A 24,118-nucleotide genomic window follows, 5' to 3' on the forward strand; every position below is an offset into this window, starting at 1 on the left:
CCCGGGCGCTGGGGATGGCTCCTTGGCCTCTGCCCCAGGCGCTAGAGTGGCTCTGGTCACAACAGAGCGACGCCCTGGAGGGGCAGAGCATCGCCCCCTGGTGGGCAGAGCGTCGCCCCTGGTGGGCGTGCCGGGTGGATCCCGGTCGGGCGCATGCAGGAGTCTGTCTGTCTCTCCCCGTTTCCAGCTTCAGAAAAATACAAAAAATAAAATAAAGTAAAATAAATAAAAAGAATTTGTGGCCTCTTGTTCCAATCCTTGGTTGTCATACCCCTTTAGAATGTTAGTAGTGGCAGAGGAAAGCCTGTTTTCTCTTGGAATGCCGCATTCTTTGGGGATGGAGTGTTCAGTGTCTTTTAACACTGGATTGCACTGTCTCTTGAGTACCTAGAATCTAAATATGTATTTAGAATCTGGATATGGCCATTACCACAGTAATGAGAGAGCAGGCCAGAATGACTCTGTCCAGGGGAAAAGCAGGATCAACACCAAATCTACCTTGGCTTTTCCCAGTGTTACAAAAATAATGGGTCAATAGGGCTCCTGGATGAAATACTCCTACAGTCTTGATTCTAGCCCCTGTTATTGTAACCCAGCCTATTCCACATATACAGTTAAGAAATGATTCGAATAGTTAATGATATTGCTATAAAAAGTTCAGGAACTTGTAAGCCACAGTTTTCTTACCAATAGCTGTAGGCTGTTATCACAAACTCTGTTTTTCTCATATACATATAATTGTATTTCTTTTTCAATAATAAACAGTGTTTAAAAAAACCAGTAATACATATACATAATATACTTTGGAACATATTTGTTAAATAAAAAGTCTACTCAGGATTAGTGTTAATGAGACATAATAAAAAATGCTAACTCAACTACTGCCCCCATCTGATCCAGCTCCTCACTTCTGTCTCTGGCTCACTTTGCCAAGGACAATCTCTTGTGGATCTTTCGCCGAAGGATTCAGGAAGGTATTTATAATACAGAGGTCATATAGCATTTGCAATGAATACCCTATAATCTATAACAAATGCATTAAAACATGGTTTGACAACCAATGTCAAAAAAGTGACTTAAGAATTTTATTGCAATTAGCAGTATTTTTCTGGAAAAGTAATAAAGTTTGTTCCTACTGGGAGAAGCAAAAGCTTAAAAGTTAATGAGCATCAACTGCTATTTTAGGGGAATAGCTGTGATAGATTATTGCCTACATGATTATTCATTACTAGATCTGTGATTTTAATTGCCAGATTTTAATGACTATAAAATTGTTCCTAATGAATCATGTCACTATTTAGATAGTGTCATCCCTTGACAAACATAAAAGCTTAGAAAAAAACTCTAAAAGCACTAACAAATGTACAAAGATGGGGCTGTGGGTTTTCTTTATAAAATACAAAAATCCGGCCTGACCTGTGGTGGCGCAGTGGATAAAGTGTCAACCTGGAATGCTGAGGTCACCGGTTCAAAACCCTGGGCTTGCCTGGTCAAGGCACATATGGGAGTTGATGCTTCCTGCTCCTCCCCCTTCTCTCTCTCTCTCTCTCTCTCTCTGTGTCTCTCTTCTCTAAAATGAATAAATAAATAAAATTAATTTTAAAATACAAAAATCCACCTGACCAGGCGGTGGTGCAGTAGATAGAGCACCGGACTGGGATGCGGAAGGATCTAGGTGCGAGACCCCAAGGTCGCCAGCTCAAGCGTGGGCTCATCTGGTTTGAGCAAAAAGCTCACCGGCTTGGACCCAAGGTCGCTGACTCCAGCAAGAGGTTACTCGGTCTGCTGAAGGCCCACGGTCAAGGCACATATGAGAAAGCAATCAGTGAACAACTAAGGTGTCGCAATGCGCAACGAGAAACTAATGATTGATGCTTCTCATCTCTCTCCGTTCCTGTCTGTCTGTCCCTGTCTATCTCTGCCTCTGTAAAAAAAAAAAAAAAAAAAAAAATCCTACGCTTTCCAAGTCCATTTTTGAAAGGTATGTGAGCTCTTTTCAAAGTTTAGAGAGTTCAGGACAGTAATAAGCAAATTAAAGCCAAATGTATAATTCAGCAGCAATCTTAGTGAGTTCCCACTGTATTTACAGAGACTGAATTAAATTTAGCAATGCATTCTTTGTTATGTGTTTTCTGATATCCATTATGGAATTGTTTCCCATACATACCAAACCACAGTAATCAGAAATCCCAGGATTTATTCCAAAATCCCTAACTAAGAGGTAAATAATCTACCTCCAAGCATCAACAAAAGAAACCAAACTTAGTAATACGAAGAGGTGTAATTAACTGGTTTCCGAGAGGCAGGATGGCATCATGAAATGCCTTTGGAGTCAAACAGGCTTGGATTCAAACTGCAGCCCCTTTATAAGCTGTGTGACACTGGGCACATTCCTGAATGTCTCTGAACCTGTTTCCCCATTTGTACATGAGGATAATGGTAACTACCTTTCAGGGTTATAAGGTTACGGATAACCAAGTGTTAGGTACGTGGGATATACTCAGCAATTGAGATCTATTACTATTAGTAATAATTACTGCTATTGTTAGGTACAAAATCAGCGGAAAGATGTTGGAGCAGTTGGTTCTTTAAAAACATTTTACATCAAAGGTCCATAGTTCTTTATCTGAACTCTAGGGGCTAGGTGTGTTCCAGGATTCAGAATACTTCTGATGTGAGAAAGGTAATCCAAGGCACACTCTGTAATTTTATGTGGAACCTCTAGGTGACATGGGGCAACACCCCAAACTCACACACTAATATTTCAGCCTCGGGGCAATTCAACCCAGGCTTTGCTGCTAGACAAATTCGGATGAGGCCAGATTTCACCACCAAATGAGTTATTTAACAACTTTTGGCTTTTTGAAGTACTATTAAGAAATAGTGCATCTATTTAATATACTTTAAAATATAATTACCTTACAGCTTTTAAAGATATCTAACTGCACACTCACTTAACAGAATAACAGATATCAGTATAATAGATAACAGCAACAATAGAAACAGTAGCAGCTACAGCTTTCACTCAACACTTACTACACAACAAGCACTGTACTGAGTGCCTCACACAGATGATCACATTCAGTCCTGAAACCGACCCTAACGTAAGTATTATTACTATTTGCACCTTAAACACAAGGGAAATACATTGTCAAAAATGTTTAAAATGAACCTACCCAAGCCTTTTAGACTTCCAGTTTATAAGAAGTAGAGGTCAAATTTAAATGACATAATGATGAAACAGTAAGATGAACCCAGAATAAGGGGCAGTTTCTAAGACAACTAGCCTGTTCCTCCCTCAAAAAATATTTGCTGTTATAAACATGGTGGGAGGCTGTTTTGGACAAAAAGAACCATCATAAAATGAGACGTACAGCATCATCTGTCACCATGTATCATCAAAAAAAAAAATCACACAAAATTCTACTTAAAATATAGAATCAGAAACTAGAATAAAAGTATAGTTTTGATAAGAATAAAAGTTTTGCTTTTAAGTTAGTTTACAGTTATGGCCACTGTCAACAGAGCGAAGCAGGAGCGGCAGCACCTGGCCCACCTCTGGTTCTCGTACAGTCCAGCAGCTAAGAACGGTCTTCACACTTGAAAATTATTTAATTAGAGATGCTTATGTAAGTACACAAACAAAATCCTCAAATTTGCTCTTGGCCTGCAAAACCAAAAATATTAACTAGCTGGTCTTTTAGGGAAAAGTTTGCTGGTAACTGATAGAGTACGCTGCTTTATTTGGGAACTATAAATATACTTACATGCACACTTGCTTACTATACATACATTTTCTACATTTATTTTTACTTTGATAGCACTAACATCTGAGTCCTGCTTTTTAAACAAAAGTGTCTAGGCCCTGGCCGGTTGGCTCAGTGGTAGAGCGTCGGTCTGGCATGCAGAAGTCCCAGGTTCGATTCCCGGCCAGGGCACACAGGAGAAGCGCCCATCTGCTTCTCCACCCTTCCCCCTCTCCTTCCTCTCTGTCTCTCTCTTCCCCTCCCGCAGCCAAGGCTCTACTGGAGCAGAAATGGCCCGGGCGCTGGGGATGGCTCCTTGGCCTCTGCCCCAGGTGCTAGAGTGGCTCTGGTCGCGGCAGAGCGACGCCCTGGAGGGGCAGAGCATCGCCCCCTGGTGGGCGTGCCGGGTGGATCCCGGTCGGGCGCAGGCGGGAGTCTGTCTGACTGTCTCTCCCCGTTTCTAGCTTCAGAAAAATACAAAAAAATAAAAATAAAAAAAATTAAACAAAAATGTCTAAATGTCGAGCTAGGTTAGGATTGTCATCTATCCTGTGTATACTAATTTTAATTTCTTTTTTGTTTTGTTTTTACAGAGAGAGAGAGAGTCAGAGAGAGGGATAGACAGGGACAGACAGACAGGAACAGAGAGAGATGAGAAGCATCAATCATTAGTTTTTCGTTGCGCATTGCAACACCTTAGTTGTTCATTGATTGCTTTCTCATATGTGCCTTGACCGCGGGCCTTCAGCAGACCGAGTAACCCCTTGCTCGAGCCAGTGACCTTGGGTCCAAGCTGGTGAGCTTTTGCTCAAACCAGATGAGCCCTCGCTCAAGCTGAAGACCTTGAGGTCTCGAACCTGGGTCTTCCACATCTCAGTTCGACGCTCTATCCACTGCGTCACCGCCTGGTCAGGCAATTTTAATTTCTTGATAAAAAGAACAGATGGGAGCGTCAGCCTAGCGTGCGGAGGACCCGGGTTCGATTCCCGGCCAGGGCACATAGGAGAAGCGCCCATTTGCTTCTCCACCCCTCCGCCGCGCCTTCCTCTCTGTCTCTCTCTTCCCCTCCCGCAGCCAAGGCTCCACTGGAGCAAGGATGGCCCGGGCGCTGGGGATGGCTCTGTGGCCTCTGCCCCAGGCGCTAGAGTGGCTCTGGTGGCAACATGGCGACACCCAGGAGGGTCGCAACATGGCGACGCCCAGGATGGGCAGAGCATCGCCCCCTGGTGGGCAGAGCATCGCCCCCTGGTGGGCGTGCCGGGTGGATCCCGGTCGGGCGCATGCGGGAGTCTGACTGTCTCTCCCTGTTTCCAGCTTCAGAAAAGTGCAAAAAAAAAAAAAAAAGAACAGATGGTTTTTGTGTCACTGTTTCATAACTGTTTCCATTGTGGGTTCAATTTCCAGTGCTCTCTTCTTCAGAGTTTAAAATTCAGTTTAGGTTCTAAAGCAGTTAAAGAAAGAACCTACTAAGACATTTGGCCTAAATCCCTGATGAATAAGCTGACTATGCCTTTTATCTTTTTCTTTTTAATTAGCAAACTAAAGAACTCTGGGATTTCCATGGAGAAAGCAAAATAAATTTTTGGTGACACACACTGTCAGCTGCTCATGTTAATAACCAAGAAATTAAAAGCAATACTGCATGTGTGATATAACCTGAAGCAAAATTCTTAATCATATGGGAGACTCAGACAATCCTGAAAATAGTACTTAGCTAATCAAATAAGAAAAATTAAACTTTAAAAGCAAAAGAAATGGATTGTGCCTGACCTGGTCGTGGCACAGTGGATCAAGCATTGACCTAGGATGCCGGGGACCCAGATTTGAAACCCCAAGGTTGCCGGCTTGAGCACAGATTCCCCAGCTTGAGCGTGGGGTCACTGGCTTGGACGTGGGATCAGACATGACCCCAAGGTTGCTGACATGAGCCCAAGGTCACTGGCTTGATCAAGGGGTCACTGGCTCAGCTGGAGCCCCCAGTCAAGGCATGTATGAGAAAGCAATCAATGAACTAAAGTGCTGCAACTATGAGTTGATGCTTCTCATCTCTGTCCCTTCCTGTCTGTCTGTCCCTATCTGTCCCTCTCTCTGTCTCTCTCTCTTGCTAAAAAAAGGATTATTTTTTATATAAAGGTGATACATGTATACAATAGAATATTGATCAGCAATAAAGAGGGACAGACAACGTGGATATCCCCGGGAGGTCACTCTCCCCGGGGCTCTGTCCAGGTGGCGAAGGGGAGCATAGGGCTCTGCCCCATGATGTACAGTCCCTTTCCACAACGTTGGAGAGAAAGCCGGGCCCTGAGTCTGCGCCTGCATATTCCTACAGCTTCTCAGAGTCCTGTGGACAATGACTGAGGAGACAAACCATGCAGGAAACATTCTTCTAGAGCACCCTATGTGGGTATGGGTTGATCAAAAGTAAAAGTGTCATCAATTGTATTGTTCCACTGGATTAAGCTCTTTACCTACCTTGTTTTGCAGAAAAAAAATAAAAAATAAAAAAAAATTAAGAGGGACAGACCACTAATATACACAACAACATGGATAAATCTTTTTTTTTTTCTTTGTATTTTTCTGAAGTTGGAAACGGGGAGGCAGTCAGACAGACTCGTGCATGTGCCCGACCGGGATCCACCCGGCACGCCCACCGGGGGGCGATGCTCTGCCCATCTAGGGCGTTGCTCTGCCGCAATCAGAGCCATTCTAGAGCCAGAGGCAGAGGCCACAGAGCCATCCTCAGCGCCCGGGCCAACCTTGCTCCAATGGAGCCTTGGCTGCGGGAGGGAAAGAGAGAGATAGAGGGGAAGGAGAGGGGGAGGGGTGGAGAAGCAGATGGGCGCTTCTCCTGTGTGCCCTGGCCGGGAATCAAACCCGGGACTCCTGCACGCCAGGCCGATGCTCTACCACTGAGCCAACCGGCCAGGGCCAACATGGATAAATGTCAAAAACATAACACTGAAGGAAAAAAAGGTTTATATGTGTCATTAATAACTATTAATGTTATTTATGTGAAATTTTAGGAAGACAAAACTAATTTATACCAGAAAAGCTTTGTAGTAGTGCTTACCTGGGAAGGGATACCATAGACCTTTCTAGGATGATGGTAATGACAGGTCTGCACAGGTTACAAAGGTGTATGTACTTGTTAAAATTTGACAAAGAATACTTAATATATGTGCATTTCATTTTATGTATATATTTTACATCCAAATAGACCGAACACCAGTGAATGAAAGCCTAAGTATTTATGGGCAAGTATACTGATATCTGTAATTTAAAATGCAACAAAAAAAGATGAATTAATAAACAGAGGAACAGAAAGATGGTTAGATCTATAAGATAGTACAGTAACATAAAGGAAAGTCTAGTAAAGGAACATGTAATGAAAGACTCTAGAAGGTGGGCATGCATGTGCTTACTGTGAAATGCTTACAAATCTGCTGTATGCTTAAAATTCGTAACAAAATGTTGGAGGGTTAAAAACTAAAACAAAACCAATCAGCTAAAGAAAAACTATCAACTTGCTAAAGCTTAAGTTACACACTATAATAATTTAAAAAAAGAAAAAAGCTCAGTAAGTTATCAGCTGTAGCCACAGGCAACATCTGCAATTCTACAGGCTACTTTGCTTGTTGCCGAGTTACGAGAACACTGATACAGGGGACAAAGTGCATCCCTGACCTACATCATCTGTAGATCTTGTTGATCAACAAGCAAGCCTGAGAAGCACAACAGACCAAGATGCCCCCTCACTGACCTTTTGTATACCCACAGACTGGAGAATATTCAGCTTCCTTTTCCTCTGAAAGGTGTCCAAGTCCCAGAGCTGCGCCGTATCGGAAGATGTGGTGAGGGCATATCTCCCTGATGCGTGCACAGAGATCGAAAACACCGAAGACTCATGTCCTCGCATCCAGCTGACTAGCTCCTTGGTGACTGTGGTAAAAAGTCAAACAGTTATACAGGTGAAACATACGTATCATCCATGTACTAATTCAACTGATGGCTCAGTATTACAAGGCACCTCCATTAACATCTACAAAAACGGAAGCCTGTGTCTAGTTGATCATGTGCACTACGGCAGTGGTCCCCAACCTTTTTTGGGCCACGGACAGGTTTAATGTCAGAAAATATTTTCACAGACAAGCCTTTAGGGTGGGACGGATAAATGTATCACGTGACCGAGACAAGCGTCAAGAGTGAGTCTTAGACGATGTGACAGAGAGAATCTGGTCACTTTTTAAAAATAAAACATTGTTCAGACTTAAATATAAATAAAATGGAAATAATGTAAGTTATTTATTCTTTCTCTGTGGACCGGTACCAAATGGCCCACGGACCGGTACCAGTCCGCGGCCCGGGGGTTGGGGACCACTGCACTACATGATATGTTAGTAACATGTATAAGGTCTATTGGAAAGTTCTGTCCATTTTTATCACAAGTTTCGACACGTAAGCACGTTTATTTGGCGCATGTGTGCCTCTCTATTTTTATCATTTAATGTATACATACTGATGTAGCAAATTAACTAAAACAAAGTTGATTCACGTTAGTCTTATGTGTGAAGCAATAGTGTACCCATGGCTACTGATAAAGTTCATTTACACCACTGTATTTTATACGAATTTCAACAAGGAAGAAATGCTACAGACGCATGTAGAAATTTATTGAAAGTGTTTGGTGAAGGTATAGTTTCTGATAGGACATGCAGAAGATGGTTCGAAAAATTTGAAACAGGTGATTTCGACCTTTCTAATAAGCCACGTTCGGGGTGACCATCTTTGATGGATGACAATGTCGTTAAGACCATGTTGGAGCAAGATCCTTTACTGACAACATCAGAGATCGCAGAAAGGCTTAATTCAGCTCAGCAAACCATTTCGGACTATATTTGGAAGATAGGATTGGTGTGGAAATATATTATTTAATAAAGTTTATTGACGGTAAGAAAAATTTGTATTTTGTTTTATTCCAAAAATGGACAGAACTTTCCGGTAGACCTTATATATGTATCACAGAAGTATGACGCACTGAGGCTTCAGAACAGCCTTCGATGTGCGCTCAGGAGCATGGGCTCTCTCGTGAGGAAGGTTCTCATGCTGGAGTACCATACCCGGTCTGTGTTTTAGGAAGAGCGTTTTGAGGTATATGGTGGATCAATTGGAAAGGGGAGGAGATTAGACAAGACGACTGATTTACTTGCCGTCACAACCCAGGAAGGAGATCAGGAGGGTCTAAACTCAGAATGTGGCCATAAAGAAGAACAAATTCAAGAGCTACTGGAGAGAAAATCAAGGGACTTTGTGATCAAATGGATACATGGAGACAAAAGAGGAGCTAAGACTCCAGGGGCCTAGATTAGTTATGTAAACAGATGGTGATACTATTAATAACGTGAGATATATACACAAGGAGGAGCACATTTAACAGTGTGGGAAGAAGAGATAATGAGTTTGATTTTTAAAATGGATTCTGAGGCACATATGTGTGCATGTGTGTGACATACAAGCAGAGAAAACAGTAGAGTTAGAAAAAAATACCCCAAACTATTCATGATCATTTTCACTGGACAGTAAAATCGTAAGTGATCCTTACTTCCTCTTTACAATTTTGTGTTTCCAAGTTTTCTATGGTAGGCATATTTTAACCAAAATGTTTTCCTCCAGAAAGAGGAAAACAGAAAGCAAGATGGAAATCTGGGAAGCATTAAGATACAAAGTAGGTCAAAGCGAAGGACAGTGGAACAGATAAACCCTTAGGGAAAGAAGTTTCCAAACACCAGTCTAAAAAGTCTGGCATTAGTTAACGGTCAATTTTTCACTGGTCTTCAGTGAAATGAGAAAAATGAGTTTCACAAAACTAAATTTAAAGTACTACTTTTTAATCTAGTATTATATCCTTCTAGGATTCTTTATGTTAAAATAAAGTCCTCTGTTTTATAAAGTTTTGTTTTTTTCCAATGACAATTAGCAAAAGTAAAATTTGACAACTTATATGGGTCCCTCTACTTTTTCTTTTTAATTGGGTCAAGAATCTAAACGACTAGGAACCGTAAAAGAAGCCCGGGAGAGGACTGTAGAAGCTGTCAGGCAAGAGGAGAAGCAAGAGAGAGAAAGTATAAAAACCAAGACTCTCAAAGTCACCCCAAGTGCTAAATGCCAGTGAGAAGGAGAATGACAGTATAAAAAGGGTTTCAACAATCATGAAGTTACTCATGACCTTGGAGGGGGAAATCTCCCAGCATGGAGGGGAGGGAGCAAGAGTCAGAATCCCTGGATTCTAGTGAAGACAGGGAGGAGCTGGGAGGTGGAAACAACAGCTAAGGAAAGGGCTTCATGGGGGTGGGGCTGGGGGTCAATAAGACAGAAGAGGCTTCAAAAAGATACAGCTAAGAAATAAGAATAGAGTGGAATCCAAGGAAAGCAATTACCGATGAGCTTAAAGACTTAGCTTTGCAGAAACGAAGTCAGAAACACACCGTGACAGCAGTGTGTAATACCAAAGCTTGGAAACAGTGCCAAGTCCATCAATAGGTAATAGGTTAAATAATTCTGGTAGTGCAATCAATAGAATAGAATATTCAGTAATGACTCTAAATATACTGTATGATTTTTTTTTTTTAAGATCTATTCTTTTAACAGTTTTTAATATGTTTTATTATGAGTTTTTGGGGTTTTTTGTTTGTTTTTTACAGAGACAGAGAGAGTCAGAGAGAGGGACAGACAGGGACAGACAGACAGGAACGGAGAGATGAGAAGCATCAATCATTAGTTTCTCATTGCACATTGTGGCACCTTAGTCGTTCATTGATTGCTTTCTCATACGTGCCTTGACCACGGGCCTTCAGCAGACCGAGTGACCCCTTGCTCGAGCCAGCGACCTTGGGTCCAAGCTGGTGAGCTTTGCTCAAACCAGATGAGCCCGCAGTCAAGCTGGTGACCTCGGAGTCTCGAACCTGAGTCCTCGGCATCCCAGTCCTCGGCTCTATCCACTGCGCCACCGCCTGGTCAGGCCTGTATGAATTTTTGAGGTAAGAAAACGACTGCACAAAACAATATAGACAGAATGTTCGCATGTTTGTTAGAATGTAAAAAAGGTAGATGCATGAAAGCAGACTGGGAAGATAGGTCTTTGTTACAAAAACACTGTCTCTGGGCATCACCGAAGAATGACTTTTTCACTAGCATGTGTGGGGACCCTGCAACTAGACTGCCAGATTAGGAATCCTGGGTCCTGTTTAGAAACTGTGGGACCTGGCTCAAGTTACTTCTGTGCCTCAGTTTCCTCATCCACAAAATGGCGATAATAAGCATCCATATCCATGGGTAATTATAATGATTAAAATGAATGAACATGTGTAAAGTCATAGAACAGTACCTGGCAAAGAGTAAATACTATATGAGGTAGTCTACGGCCATACCACCCTGAACATGCCTGATCTTGCCAATTCTGGAAGCTAAGCAAGGTCAGGCCTGGTTAGTACTTGGATGGGAGAACACTCTACGAATATTAGCTGTCACTATTATTACTATTAGTATAGTACATATATGATATATGATATACACGATATATAATGTAGTATACATAGTATAGTATAAATACATATATATCATTTATAATATATACTATAGTATATTTTTCTAAATACAGTAACACATCAATAACAAGAAATGTTTTTCCTAAATAAGAGGTTCAGTTTATAGAACATTACACTCTATAAAAAATATGTTGTATAAAATGCATAGGTTATATTTAATAAATATTACTCTTGACCCATGTAGTAAAGAATTTGGCCTTCAAAGAGAGAGATAATCTTAGGCTCTTGGATGGCCACCTCTAGACCCCTAGATTCCCCAGGGGTAGAAGTGTCCGTTATTCATGTAGGCCCATCAGACAGCAGCAGATGGTCTACGCTAAGGAGAGAGCCTCAGTGTGGGCTGGTCAGACCAAAAAGACAAACTATGAGAGTGATTAGAAGGCTGGGGCTTTGGGCCACATGACATCAGCCTGACCTCCACAGAGAGGAGGAAAGGATGAAAACTGAGTTCAACACGGCAGGCAATAATCCAATCAACTGTGCCTGCACAGTGAAGCCGCAGTAAAAACTCTGGACATCAAAGCTTGGGTGAATTTCTTGGTTTGGCAAAACTCAGTGTGGATGGCCACACATCGATGCTGAGAGGGTAATGTGTCCCTGAGGACAATGGAGCCTTCTCAGATTCCACCCTATGTCTCTTCTTTTGACTGATTCTAATTTCTATCCTTTTGCTACGTTAAAACCATAATTATAACCATAGTGCTTTCCTGCGTTCTGTGAGTCATCTTAGTGAATTATCAAACCAGAGGGTAGTTGTGGGGAGCCCTGAATGTGCAGCCCGCTGATTGAGATGAGGAAGGTTCCGGGGTCCCTGAACTTCTGTCCTGTGCCTGAACTGAGGGATGTCTTTGGGGACTGCTCCCACAGACTGGGCAGATGGTCAAACTCCTCACAGTACTTCAGTACATTTTACTCGACTTCAAAAGACAAATAGAGCCCCGGCTGGGGGCTCAGCTGGTTAGAGCATCGTCCCAATATGCAAGGTTGCAGGTTTGATCCCCGTCAGGGAACACACAGGAAGCAACCAGTGAATGCACAAATAAGTGGAACAAATCGATGTTTCTCTCTCTCGAAATTAATTTAGAAACCCCCAAAACAAAAGACAAATAGGAGGACTTCTTACCTGTATCGAAACATTTAATAGAATAGTCAGCTAATGCCACAAGAAATTCAGACTTCCTATGAAGATTGAAGGCCAGGGCTGTGCAAGCTTGTGCTGTTCGCTGAACAAGATTAAACCTATTAGGAGATGACTGAGTTAGATCAGAAGTTCTTCCAGTACCATGCATTTTATGTTGGAGGAGTCCTTGGAGGTAAGAGAGTGAAACCCAGAAAAGGGAGCTCCCATCTTGGAAGGCCAAAAGAAGATTATAAAGAACACTCAACGCCGCACGAAGGAGTCTGGGTTTCACCTGCACAGAGTGGGAGGCCGGCAGTTATGAGGGCAGGCATGTCTTTCAGAGAGAGGATCTGGCAGCAGTGGCACATGGGTGGAGGACCAGCAATCTCAACCAGAGTTATCAGTATTCAATAAAAAAGACTAACAGGAGAGGTGTCAGAGGTCAAGTGGAGAGAGACTTAATGACCCATCTAACGTGGGGTAAAGAGGGAGAAATCAGGACTTCCTCACATGTACAATGAAGAGAACAACAAATATCTCACTCATAAGGTTGCTGTGATGATTACCTACACCAGTAGTAGTCAACCTGGTCCCTACCGCCCCCTAGTGGGCGTTCCAGCTTTCATGGTGGGCAGTAGCGGAGCAACCAAAGTATAAATAAAAAGATAGATTTAACTATAGTAAGTTGTTTTATAAAGATTTATTCTGCCAAACTTAGCGAAAATCCGACATAAAGTACTTGGTAAGTAATTATTATTATATGCTTTAACTTGCTGTAACTCTGCTTTATAAAGTAAAGTTACTTCCCTACTTTATAAATCACCATTACTGTGGAACCGGTGGGCAGTTAGAAAATTTTACTACTAATAGAGATACAAAAGTGGGTGGTAGGTATAAGAAGGTTGACTACCCCGACCTACACGATCGCTAACTGAAATAATCTATGTGAAGTGCTTAGCAGAGAACTAGGCACATCGAGTTTAATTCACAAAAAATAAATTTTTCAAGCTTGGGCAAAAGATGAACAAGTTTGGGGATAGCAATAAAATAAGTCTGATTCTAAATATGTTGAATTTAAGGGCCTTGCAAAACATTTAGAGCTGTGTTGTCCAAAAGAAATAAAATGCAGGCCATAGATATCATTTAAATTTTTCTAGGATCCGGCCCTGGCTGGTTGGCTCAGCGGTAGAGCGTCGGCCTAGCGTGCGGAGGACCCGGGTTCGATTCCCGGCCAGGGCACACAGGAGAAGCGCCCATTTGCTTCTCCACCCCTCCGCCGCGCCTTCCTCTCTGTCTCTCTCTTCCCCTCCTGCAGCCAAGGCTCCATTGGAGCAAAGATGGCCCGGGCGCTGGGGATGGCTCTGTGGCCTCTGCCCCAGGCGCTAGAGTGGCTCTGGTCACAACATGGCGACGCCCCAGAGGGGCAGAGCATCGCCCCCTGGAGGGCAGAGCGTCACCCCTGGTGGGCGTGCCGGGTGGATCCCAGTCGGGCGCATGCGGGAGTCTGTCCAACTGTCTCTCCCTGTTTCCAGCTTCAGAAAAAAACAAAACAAACAAAAAAAATTTTTTTCTAGGATCCACCTTAAAAAAGTAAAAAGAAACAGGTCAAATTCATCTTAATAACATATTTTACTTAATTCAATATGTTGAAATGATATTTCAGCATCTAATTTAAAAATTGAGATATTTTACATTCTTTTTTTTTTTTTTATACTGAGTCTTAAATACCCAGAGTGTATTTTACACTAAGACCACATCTTAATTTAAACTAGCTACCTTTCAAGGACTCAAGATCTCCGTGCAGCTAGTGACTACCACACTGGACAGACAACTAGACATTCTCCAGATGTAGCAGAAGAATCAGCTGATTAGACTCAGGTACACATCCTTGGCAGGACTATCACAGAAGTGACACTGCGTGTTTTTTACCGCGCCCTATCAGGTAACATACAAGTTTTGATTTGTCCCACTACTGGCTAATTTAACTTGAATCCTTTGATAAGGTAGGGTCCGCCAGGCTTCTTCACTGTACAATTACCCTTTTTCCTCTGTAATTATAAATATTTTGCGGGGAGGCACCTTCTGACTATGCAAATAGCTACTCATTAAACTGTCGGCTGCTGCACAAATGCCCGGGTTTCTGTTTTATTCAATGAGTTAGGATCCATTACTGCTACTACTTATTTTGATTCTCAAATTGTCTACAATATGGCCACAGGGAACTCCTTTATGATGACATTTACATCCTTGTGAAACATCCCAATTATTTTCCAAACAATTCCTTCTTTCTCACTACAAAAGGTTCCAGGCTCATCTTGTACTTTCCCTGCCTCGATCCTGAAAGAGGCCATTTCTGCAAGAACCCCGAATCCTGTCAGCAGAGTGGTACTCAGAAAAGAAGGACTGGGCATGGAGTATGTTCACTGTTTGCGGGGCGGGCGGGTGTCGTTGCTTCTAGGTCCTGTGAGTGAAAAAGCTGGGAAATATATGTACATATAATTCATTCACTCGCTCATAAACACACCTCTATTTATCTCCACGTCTATCTCTATATTTTCAAACCAGAGTTCACATAGATATATCCAATTGCAATCCAGTACCGCAGGCTCGTTCTAGTTTCCTCCCTTTCCAAGTTAGCAACCTGGTCCCCATTATCCTCCATATATTTTCTCACTTGGTCAAAACCCCCCTCTTTCTCATGACTGCCCCATCCTTCCCCCAGACACCTTCTGACTCTCCAGCTGGGCAGACCAGGCCCCCACCCAGCGACCCTCCCCAGCAACCTCCACTGCACCAACGCCTGCCTTGATCTGTTTCACTTCACTGCTTTGTACTCTTGTTCAGCAAAGGAAGAGAAGAGTGAGATCAATTCTTTAAGAGTCCTAGATCTAATGCTCGACAATAATGTACAAAGAAACTGTATTCTTTCTAAATTGCCAAATGAAGTACCAGACATGAACCGACAAAGTAGCAATAATAAAATTTTAAATTTAAGGAAAAACAACCTACTGGAGATACTGCTAAAAGCAGAACTTTTCTTCTCTAAAACACCTAAGCGCATCTTTCCCCGTCAGCATTTGTGACAGTGTTTTATAAGGTGCCTGGAATATAGTAAGAACTTCATAAATCTTTCTGAATAACTAAGAAATAGCAGGGACTAAAGGTCAGTGAATTAATAACATTGAATAAGGTCAGTATCAAAAGTACCACTCACCTATTTCCAGGCAAGTCAAAAGCATAGATATTTCCTTGATGGTCCCCAGCAAGCAAGCAATCACCTGAGCTATCAAAAGCCACGTTCAAAAACCGCAGAACTTTGGGAAGGTAATCAGAAGTGGTATGAATGATGTTCACTATAATTCTGTAAAAACAAAAACCCACCCAACAAGCACATTAAATTCTATGCCAGGCATTACTTGTTATTATGAAAAAGAAGGCTTTTATAGGATACTTCACTAATTTTTCACTTTTTGGCCTTCCCATTGATCCCTCCTACTGCTGCTGCTTGTCCTCTACTAGCGCCAATCCACAGTGGTTTCTGAAAACAGTTCAGAAAGTTATTCGCTATCAAAGTGGCTACTGTTCATTTAGTCATCAAATACCTGATAAGGCACAACACGAGAATGCATGAGACACTATTTTAAAGTCTTCATGTCTTCATAACACCCCATGACAAGGCTATCTGGTAGGTATGATTATTTTTGCTTACAGTCTTAGGGGTTAACTTGTACAAGGTCATGGAGCTAGTAAATGGTCATTTATTTCAACTAAAGTCCACCTGCCTCCATGGTCATTGCTCTTTGCTCTCTTAACACCATAACAATGGGTTTTAATACACAAAAAGAAAGCTGTGTTTTAGTAGAAGAAGCAAATGGGACATTTGCACACAAACTTGTTTCATTTTTGGAAACTTACAAGAATACCTAGATAGATGTGTTACAACAGAACTGTTGTGGGTTGGCAACAACATTTAGCATATTTACAGAACAACAGAAGTAGGGGTGGTATTTAGATAAACTCCAAATTTGAAAAGAAACATCCAAACCTAAGATACCCAACCTTGGACAAAAAAATTTATTCAATGAAGTTGAAGGGTCAACAGGACTGTTAGGGGACTAATAGCAACCAGAAACCAAACAAGCTGCCATATGACTAACTTCCTTTCCACATGCAGAGTTGACACTTCAAGTGTTGATTTGTAGAGGAGCAACCAAAGGATCAACAGAAGAATGACAAGGACAAGAACAAAAAACATACTGAAACATGAACTCAAGTGAGGAAGCAAAGTCTAGGAACTCCTAGGGAATTAGAAGCAATAAGGTCAACCTGTTTGCAGCAGTTGGAACCAAGATGGCATCAGTTTGGGGCCAAGGCTTCCACTAAAATCACACAAGAGAGATCGAGCCTCAAACAGGACAGATATCTGGGAACAGAATGAAAAGAAGGGTGGAGGGAGGGATAAAGAGGCAGAGCACAGAGGAGTTTTAGGGCAATGAAAATAACTGTACTTAGATGGTGGATACATATCATTATACATTTTTCCAAACCCATAGAACGTACAACACCCAGAGTGAACCCTAATGGAAACTGTGGACTTTGGATGATAATGACTTGTTAATTCAGGTTCATCCATTGCAACAAATGTACCACTCTGGTGGGGGGTATTGACACTGGGGAGGCAATGCATGGGGGGGGGCAGAGATATACAGGAAATCTCTGTACCTTCCTATCAGTTTTTCTGTGACTCTAAACTGTCCTAAAAAATCTTTTAATAAAAAAGCAGAAGTAGCAGCGCTGGACTTACCGGAAGGCTGTCCTGCATTGTAGAATGTCAATACTGCACCACCACCCCTCAACAAGCTAAGACGTAAACTCTAGAGAACCAGAAGTTCGTTTTGTTCCATACTGTCCCCCGGCGCTTAGGAGCTTGGCACATGGTAAGTAGGTACTCAACAAATAGTTCATGAATGCATGCTTGCCTGAATGCAGACAAGGATTAAAGGACGGAGAAATCGCGGCATTTGGAAGAGGTGGGAAGTACTGTTCATCGAGTTGTTTTTAAACTGCAAAAGCTAACCAGTATTCACTGGGCACCTACTACGTGCTATGAAGATTAAGGCAGGGAGTCCTGGTATTCACCAGCAGCGCAAATTCTCCCACGTGTTTCTGAGGAAGGACCCGGGTCTCCGGCTCCACGCTAATCCTGAGGCCCCCGCCCCGGGGCTGAGAAGGCGTCTCTGAGACTCAGGCAAAGTGTGCTTCCTGACGTCACCCACGCCGGGGATCCCCGGCCGATCAGAGCCAGAACCCGAACCCCCACCTGGCCCATGCACCACTTTCAGCGATCCTCTCCAACTGCCCCTGGATCGCCTGTCCAAAGATGCTGACCCGCCCCTCGCCGGCCCCCACCGCCCTCCGCAGCCTGCGCCCACCGCCGCGGCCTTTACCCGTCCCGAGTGGTCGGGGATGGCTTGCGATGCCATATCTTGCCGCTTTCCTTGCTGCCCAGGTCTGTGCTCTGCATGTCGAAGGCCACTCACGGCTGCCACCCGCCAGGCGACAACCGTCCGATGCTTTCCCGGCAGGCCCCGCGCTCGGGGCCCGGGAAATTTGAGACTCGGCCCGCGACAGCTGGGACCTTCCGCCGACAACACTAACCACGCGCAGGACAATTTTTCTATTTACAACCAATCGGAAGGAGGGTTCCTCTCAAACTCCGCCCAGGCAGTCCCTCCGACTTTGGACAGTGGAGTCTTCCTTGGACCCTTTAGACTCCGCCCCCTTTCGAGGTCCGCCCCCCCGGGAACCAAAGCCTTCTGGGAATAGTAGTTTTCTGCAGGTGGGACGTGGATGCAACGAAAGGACTCAGAAATTCTGCATTCTAGGGTTCTCACAGAGTTTTAGGCTCCCAACGGAAACAATAAAAGTGATTTTCTCATGTGGTCCCTACATTGCGTTCAGGGATTGTAGATACAACTAGTAGAGAAGCAACGACTCAACTCCAGAGAATTGAAGGGTTCCTTTTACAGACGTTTGGGCTCAAAAGAACCTTTGTAGAGTTCACTCTTCATGACCTTTTTTATCATTGTCTTGATCATTTTTTCAATTTTGTAATCCGACAGGAGGCTCCAATATTATCGTGTCCAGTCCACCAATCATGAACCAGAAAAGCAATGTCATCATCAGCCAGGGGCATTACCCTTAGTTCTTTTTGGCAAAAATTCACTAAGCACATCAATAATGCTTACCTAGGTATCAAACACCTTCCTACGTGCTTTACGAGTATTAACTCATTTAATCTTCATAGCAAACCTACGATGTCGGTAGTACTATTATTCCCATTTTTAGTGCTCTACGAGGTCATGTATTGGTTTCCTCGGACTGTAGGAATAAATCACCACAAACTTGGTGACTAAGAAAACAGAAAGTTATTCTCGCACAGTTCTGGAGGCGAGGGTCCAAATAAGGTGTCGGCAGGGTCTCTCTCACCAGAGGCTCTGGGGAAAATTCCATTCCTGGCCTCTTCCAGCTTCTGGTGCCTGCTGGCTTTCTTGGCTTGTGACCATATCACTTCATTCTCTGCCTCCAGCTACACCTCACTTTCTCTTTTCCTTTTCTGTTTGTCTCAAACTCCCTTGGCTTGTCCACCATTGGATTTAGGGCCTGCCTGGGGAATCCTGAATGATCTCATTTCAAGATCCCTACCTGAATTATACTAGCAAAGACCATTCTCCACATAAAGTAACATTTACAGTTTCTGTGGATTAAGATTTAAGTATATTTTGGGGGGGCCCACCATTCAACTCACCACAGGTAAGTACCTCTGTTTTCTCCATTTTACAGACAAGAAAACTGATTTAGTAGGAGAATCAGGATTGCATGTTTAGTCTTCTTGTTCCTGGTTCCTGCGTTTTTCTATAATAGAAATGCCTTTTTACACAATGCTATGGCCATATTTGAAAAGCTTAAATTCTATCAGGAAAGCAAAACTCTCACAAGAATTTATCACTTTTAATGTTGTTATCACAGGGAGGGTGGGGGTGCAGAGAGTGGCTCTGAGAGACCAGATAACCTTAAATAACTTATTGGAGAGAGAAAAGCACATTACTCGTTTTCACTAATCAGCTTTGAGATGGTAATAAACTGTGTGTAATGAATATAAGCATTATCGTTCAGGAAATGGAGGGTGTTAAGCTTATGGGCACCTAACTTGAAACATAGGTTATTGCCCACATTTCTATCCTACACAAGTGACCAGTGGTTTTATCAGTAGCAGAGGCAAACCTGCTGAACAATTTCCTTAACTACTCTTCCTGCAGCTCAGTTTGTACGGGCTATCACAGCCCATGTGACCATCCTATTCAATTTCACACATGTGATAAGGAAGTTTCCCTATTACGATCCTCTGGACTCCCACTTCACACTTATCTTTGGATTTAATTGGGCCAGATCTGAAGGTCAGGCCGCAACTGAAGAGACATGTACCCATGACTGCTGACCTTTTGCTCATTTATAATCTTCTAATTTTTATAACCAAGGTGGGAGACTGTTTGCTAGTTCATTTTCCTGAATCATTACTCAGGTAGTAACTGATGCTTCCTGTAGTATATGTTTTTTCAATTTTACTTAGCTGTGATTGAAACGCAATAAATTGCACTTTTTTTTTTTTTTTTTTTTTTTTTTTACAGAGACAGAGAGTCAGAGAGAGGGACAGATGGGGACAGACAGACAGGAACGGAGTAAGATGAGAAGCACCAATCATCAGTTTTTTGTTGCGACACCTTAGTTGTTCATTGATTGCTTTCTCATATGTGCCTTGACTGTGGGCCTTCAGCAGACCCCTTGCTTAAGCCCGCAACCTTGGGTCCAAGCTCGTGAGCTTTGCTCAAGCCAGATGAGCCCGCCTCAAGCTGGTGACCTCGGGGTCTCGAACCTGGGTCCTCCGCATCCCAGTCCAACGCTCTATCCACTGCGCTACTGCCTGGTCAGGCAAATTTTGCACATATTTAAACTGTATGATTTTATAAGTTTTGACATAAATATACCTCCAGAACATAGTTATCAACCCCAAAAATTTCCTCCTATATTTTTGGATGAAAAATATTTTCATCCCTACCTCATTTTGCCCACAGGCAACAAATGACCTGCTTATGTCACTTAGATTAGTTAATATTTTCTATAAATTTATATAATTGGGTCTTAAACTATGCACTCTTTCATTTGGTCTGGCTTCTTTCCTTTGTCATAATTATTTTTGAGAGTCAGCTATGTTACTGGATGTATCAGTAGTTCCTGTCTTTATTGTGGAGTAGTTTTCCATGACACTGATATAACACAATTAATGAATTAATGTATCCACTCATCTGTTGATGAACATTGGGATCGTTTTGGCTATTACAAAGGAAGCTGTTAGAAACATTCCTGTATAAGTCTTTGTATGAACATATGTTTTCATTTCTCTTGGGTAAATTCTTAGAAGTAGAACAGCTGGGCCTTATGGTAGGTGTAGGTTTAACTTTCTAAGAAACTGTGAAACATTTTCAAAGCAGTTGTACCATTTTACATGCCAGCAACAGTGTAGGAGAGTTCCAGGTGCTCTACATACATGATGAGTCTTCGTAATTATAGCTATCTAGGAGTGCCATGGTACTTCATGGTGATTCTAATTTCCATTTCTAGAGTGACACATGATGCTCGGCATCTTTTCTGTGACTATTTACCTTTTGCATTTATCCTTGATAGAGTGTCTGTCAATTTTTTTGCCCAATGATTAACTGGGTTGTTTTCTTATCAGTGACTTTTGAGAGTTCTTTATATATTCTGAATACAAGCCCTTTATTATACACATGCTTTGCAAATATTTTCTCCCAGTTCGTGGCTTGTATTTTCATTCTCCTAACAAGTGTCTTTCAATGAGTAGAAGATATTAATGTTGGTAAAGATCAACTTGTCATTGTTTTCTTTTACAGACTCTGTTTTTGGTGTCATATCTAAGTAACCTTTAACCGAATCCCAGATCACAAAGATTTCATCTTTTCTTTCTTTGTATGCATTCCAAACACATTCTCAGAGGAATGGAAGTTGTGTGTGTCCAAGGGATTTGGGATTTTGCTTTGCAAAGTCTGTTTTGCTTGCCCTCTCAGCACTGAAGGGGGTTTCCTTCTTGCAGTGACAGGAGGTAATCAATCTGGAGCAAGCAGGAGCATGGCCACTTTGTGTACTCTGCTGGAGGGAATGTAGTGGACATTGAACTGCTCGAGATCTGAATATGTGTACTCTGGAAAGCAAGGGGCAGTTACTATATTTCCCAATTCCTTCGCAACCAGCACAATAATGCCACGAAAAACCTAGACTAGTCCAGGGATTAGCAAAAAAATTAAACTAGTATAATAACTCAAAACAACTAAAAAGTAATTCATATATTTACTCAAAGAGCACTAAGTGGAAAGCAATTAGTAACCTGTAGCAAACTTCTAGGAAAAAGGGTTGATTTGCACAGTAAAAGGAGTGTTGGTAATCAAAGATGTTGAGAGCACTTAAAAATAATAAAGCACAGAGAAAGTGGAGTTGGGGGAGGGTGTAGAAGGAATGGATACGCAGACAGTTTTATCTGCCTAACACTCTTACACCCCTCCCACCTCTCACTGAGAAATACATTGCTTTGTCACCAGCTCTTTCTGGGAAGTGTTGCTCCCAGCTCACCACTTACTGGTCAAATGATTGACTCAGGGGTGAGGCCTGACTCAGCTGAGCCAATCAGAGCTCTTTCCTGGCATATTTAAGTGTGAGACCAAGGAGAACAATTCTCAGTCCCTCTTTGGTAGCAAAGGTTGGGAGCTGCTGGAAGAAGTTAGCTCCAACTTTGTGGTGTTGGCTGGTCTGAGAAAGTAGGGGGGGAAAAAGAGATAGTAAGCCTGACCAGGTGGTGGTACAGTGAATAGAGCATCGACCTGGGACACTGAGGACACAGGTTTGAAACCCTAAGGTTGCTGGCTTGAGTGTGGGCTCATCAGGCTTGAGCGTGGGCTCACAAGCTTGAGCGTGGGGTCATTCACATGACCCCATGGTCACTGGCCTGAGCCCACAGGCCACTGGCTTGAAGCCCAAGGTTGCTAGTTTAAGCCTAAGGTCACTGGCTTGAGCAAGGGGTCACTGGCTCGGCTGGAGCCCCTCAGACAAGGCACATATTAAAAAGAAATCAATGAACAACTAAAGTGCCGCAACTATGAATGATGCTTCTCATCTCTGTCCCTTCCTGTCTGTCTGTCCCTCTCTGTCTCTCTCTTTCTCTCAAAAGAGGGTAGTAAGGGAACATTCTGGCAGCACTTATGCCCCTTGTTCTGGTGGTTCCAGAGCTCATCTGGCCTCTCATCCTTCCCATACTCCGGTCTGGCCTCTCACCCTTCCCATACTCCGGTCTGGCCTCTCACCCTTCCCATACTCCGGTCTGGCCTCTCATCCTTCCCATACTCCGGTCTGGCCTCTCATCCTTCCCATACTCCGGTCTGGCCTCTCATCCTTCCCATACTCCGGTCTGGCCTCTCATCCTTCCCATACTCCGGTCTGGCCTCTCACCCTTCCCATACTCCGGTCTGGCCTCTCATCCTTCCCATACTCCGGTCTGGCCTCTCATCCTTCCTATACTCCGGTTTGGCCTCTCATCCTTCCTATACTCCGGCTGCTTGAGCTAAAACATTGCCTTTTATTTCTAAAACAGATGGAACTGGGAGAAAGAAAGACTCAGGGAAAGCTTTGAGAGGTGACAGCTGAGCTGAGTCTGGGAGGGCGAACAGGGGTGACCTGTCTGCGGAGAAGGCAGGGCAGGAATCGGCATCTTCAGGAAGGCAGGCGGTGTTGTCAAACAGCAAGGAAATTTCTAGAAACTAGTAATGCTCAGTGTGCAGGATACACAAGGAATCATTATTATGTAAAGTGTTGAGCACCTAAGAAAACCACAAGAATAATAACACATCGTCACTAAATGGGTGAATGGCAGAAGAATCCGAGTTAACACATATGTGAAAGTCAGAAACTAAAAGACCCGGTCTGCCATTCTAAGGAGTTTGTATCCCATCCTGAAAAGTTCTAGGGAAACTCAAGGTTTCTAGACACAATCTCCTGACTTTGATAGAAAGATCACTTAAAAGAGCTTGAGGTTTGAGGCATAAAGAGGGTAGGAGCTGATCCACTTGGGACACAAAGAGATAAAGGGTTGACTAGTCCGACGCCGTGGGAGGAGTCCGGTCAGGCATTTATTAGATGCCCGGGGCGTGCAGACATACCGCATAGGAAAGCCAACGTTGCCAGGGAGGAGTTCCGTTTCATCAGTGAAACCGAAGGCGTGTCCTGCTGCTGACTGATGAAACCCAGGCGACATTTCCATTTTCTAGACAACGTAGCTATTGGGTCTTGGAAGGAGGGGTTAGCATGCAGAAGTCCTGACAGGTGAACTATGTCAGCACACCTCCCCCCACCCTTTTAATATGAGTCAGGACAGAAGAGGAAAATCAAAGGGATGTGACTGATCCACTGGCTTAAATAAATATTCACACCTAGTGTTCTCATAAAACATACATGAAGCCAACCATGGGTTGTGTAATTGAAAGGATTTAGCACCTGCAGCTGAAATGGTACAACGTCCCAGGAGA

At 43.0% G+C, this 24,118-nt stretch overlaps 1 protein-coding gene and 1 non-coding gene across 4 annotated transcripts in view; one reads left to right on the forward strand and one right to left on the reverse strand.

Annotated features, from left to right (window-relative positions):
• The window catches only part of TBC1D31 (TBC1 domain family member 31), a 55,000-nt gene extending 36,887 nt beyond the window's left edge, over window positions 1–18,113 (reverse strand). For all 3 annotated transcript variants that reach the window (XR_010730218.1, XM_066265738.1, XM_066265739.1), the window contains exons 1-4: window positions 17,918–18,113; window positions 15,685–15,831; window positions 12,474–12,589; window positions 7,510–7,688 (exon numbers count right to left, since the gene is read on the reverse strand). Coding sequence is in view for 2 of the 3 variants with exons in the window: in XM_066265738.1 (XP_066121835.1) it covers window positions 7,510–7,688; window positions 12,474–12,589; window positions 15,685–15,831; window positions 17,918–17,994 (519 nt within the window). In the remaining variant the exon portion in view is untranslated. The remainder of the gene's footprint in view (window positions 1–7,509; window positions 7,689–12,473; window positions 12,590–15,684; window positions 15,832–17,917) is intronic.
• Window positions 5,928–6,133, forward strand: LOC136332780 (small nucleolar RNA SNORA73 family). Its single transcript, XR_010730918.1, has one exon. It is a non-coding gene; the product is annotated as a small nucleolar RNA SNORA73 family (small nucleolar RNA).
• Window positions 18,114–24,118: the final 6,005 nt, after the last annotated feature.

The sequence above is a fragment of the Saccopteryx bilineata genome, chromosome 3, assembly GCF_036850765.1.
Source record: "Saccopteryx bilineata isolate mSacBil1 chromosome 3, mSacBil1_pri_phased_curated, whole genome shotgun sequence".
Lineage (NCBI taxonomy): Eukaryota > Metazoa > Chordata > Mammalia > Chiroptera > Emballonuridae > Saccopteryx > Saccopteryx bilineata.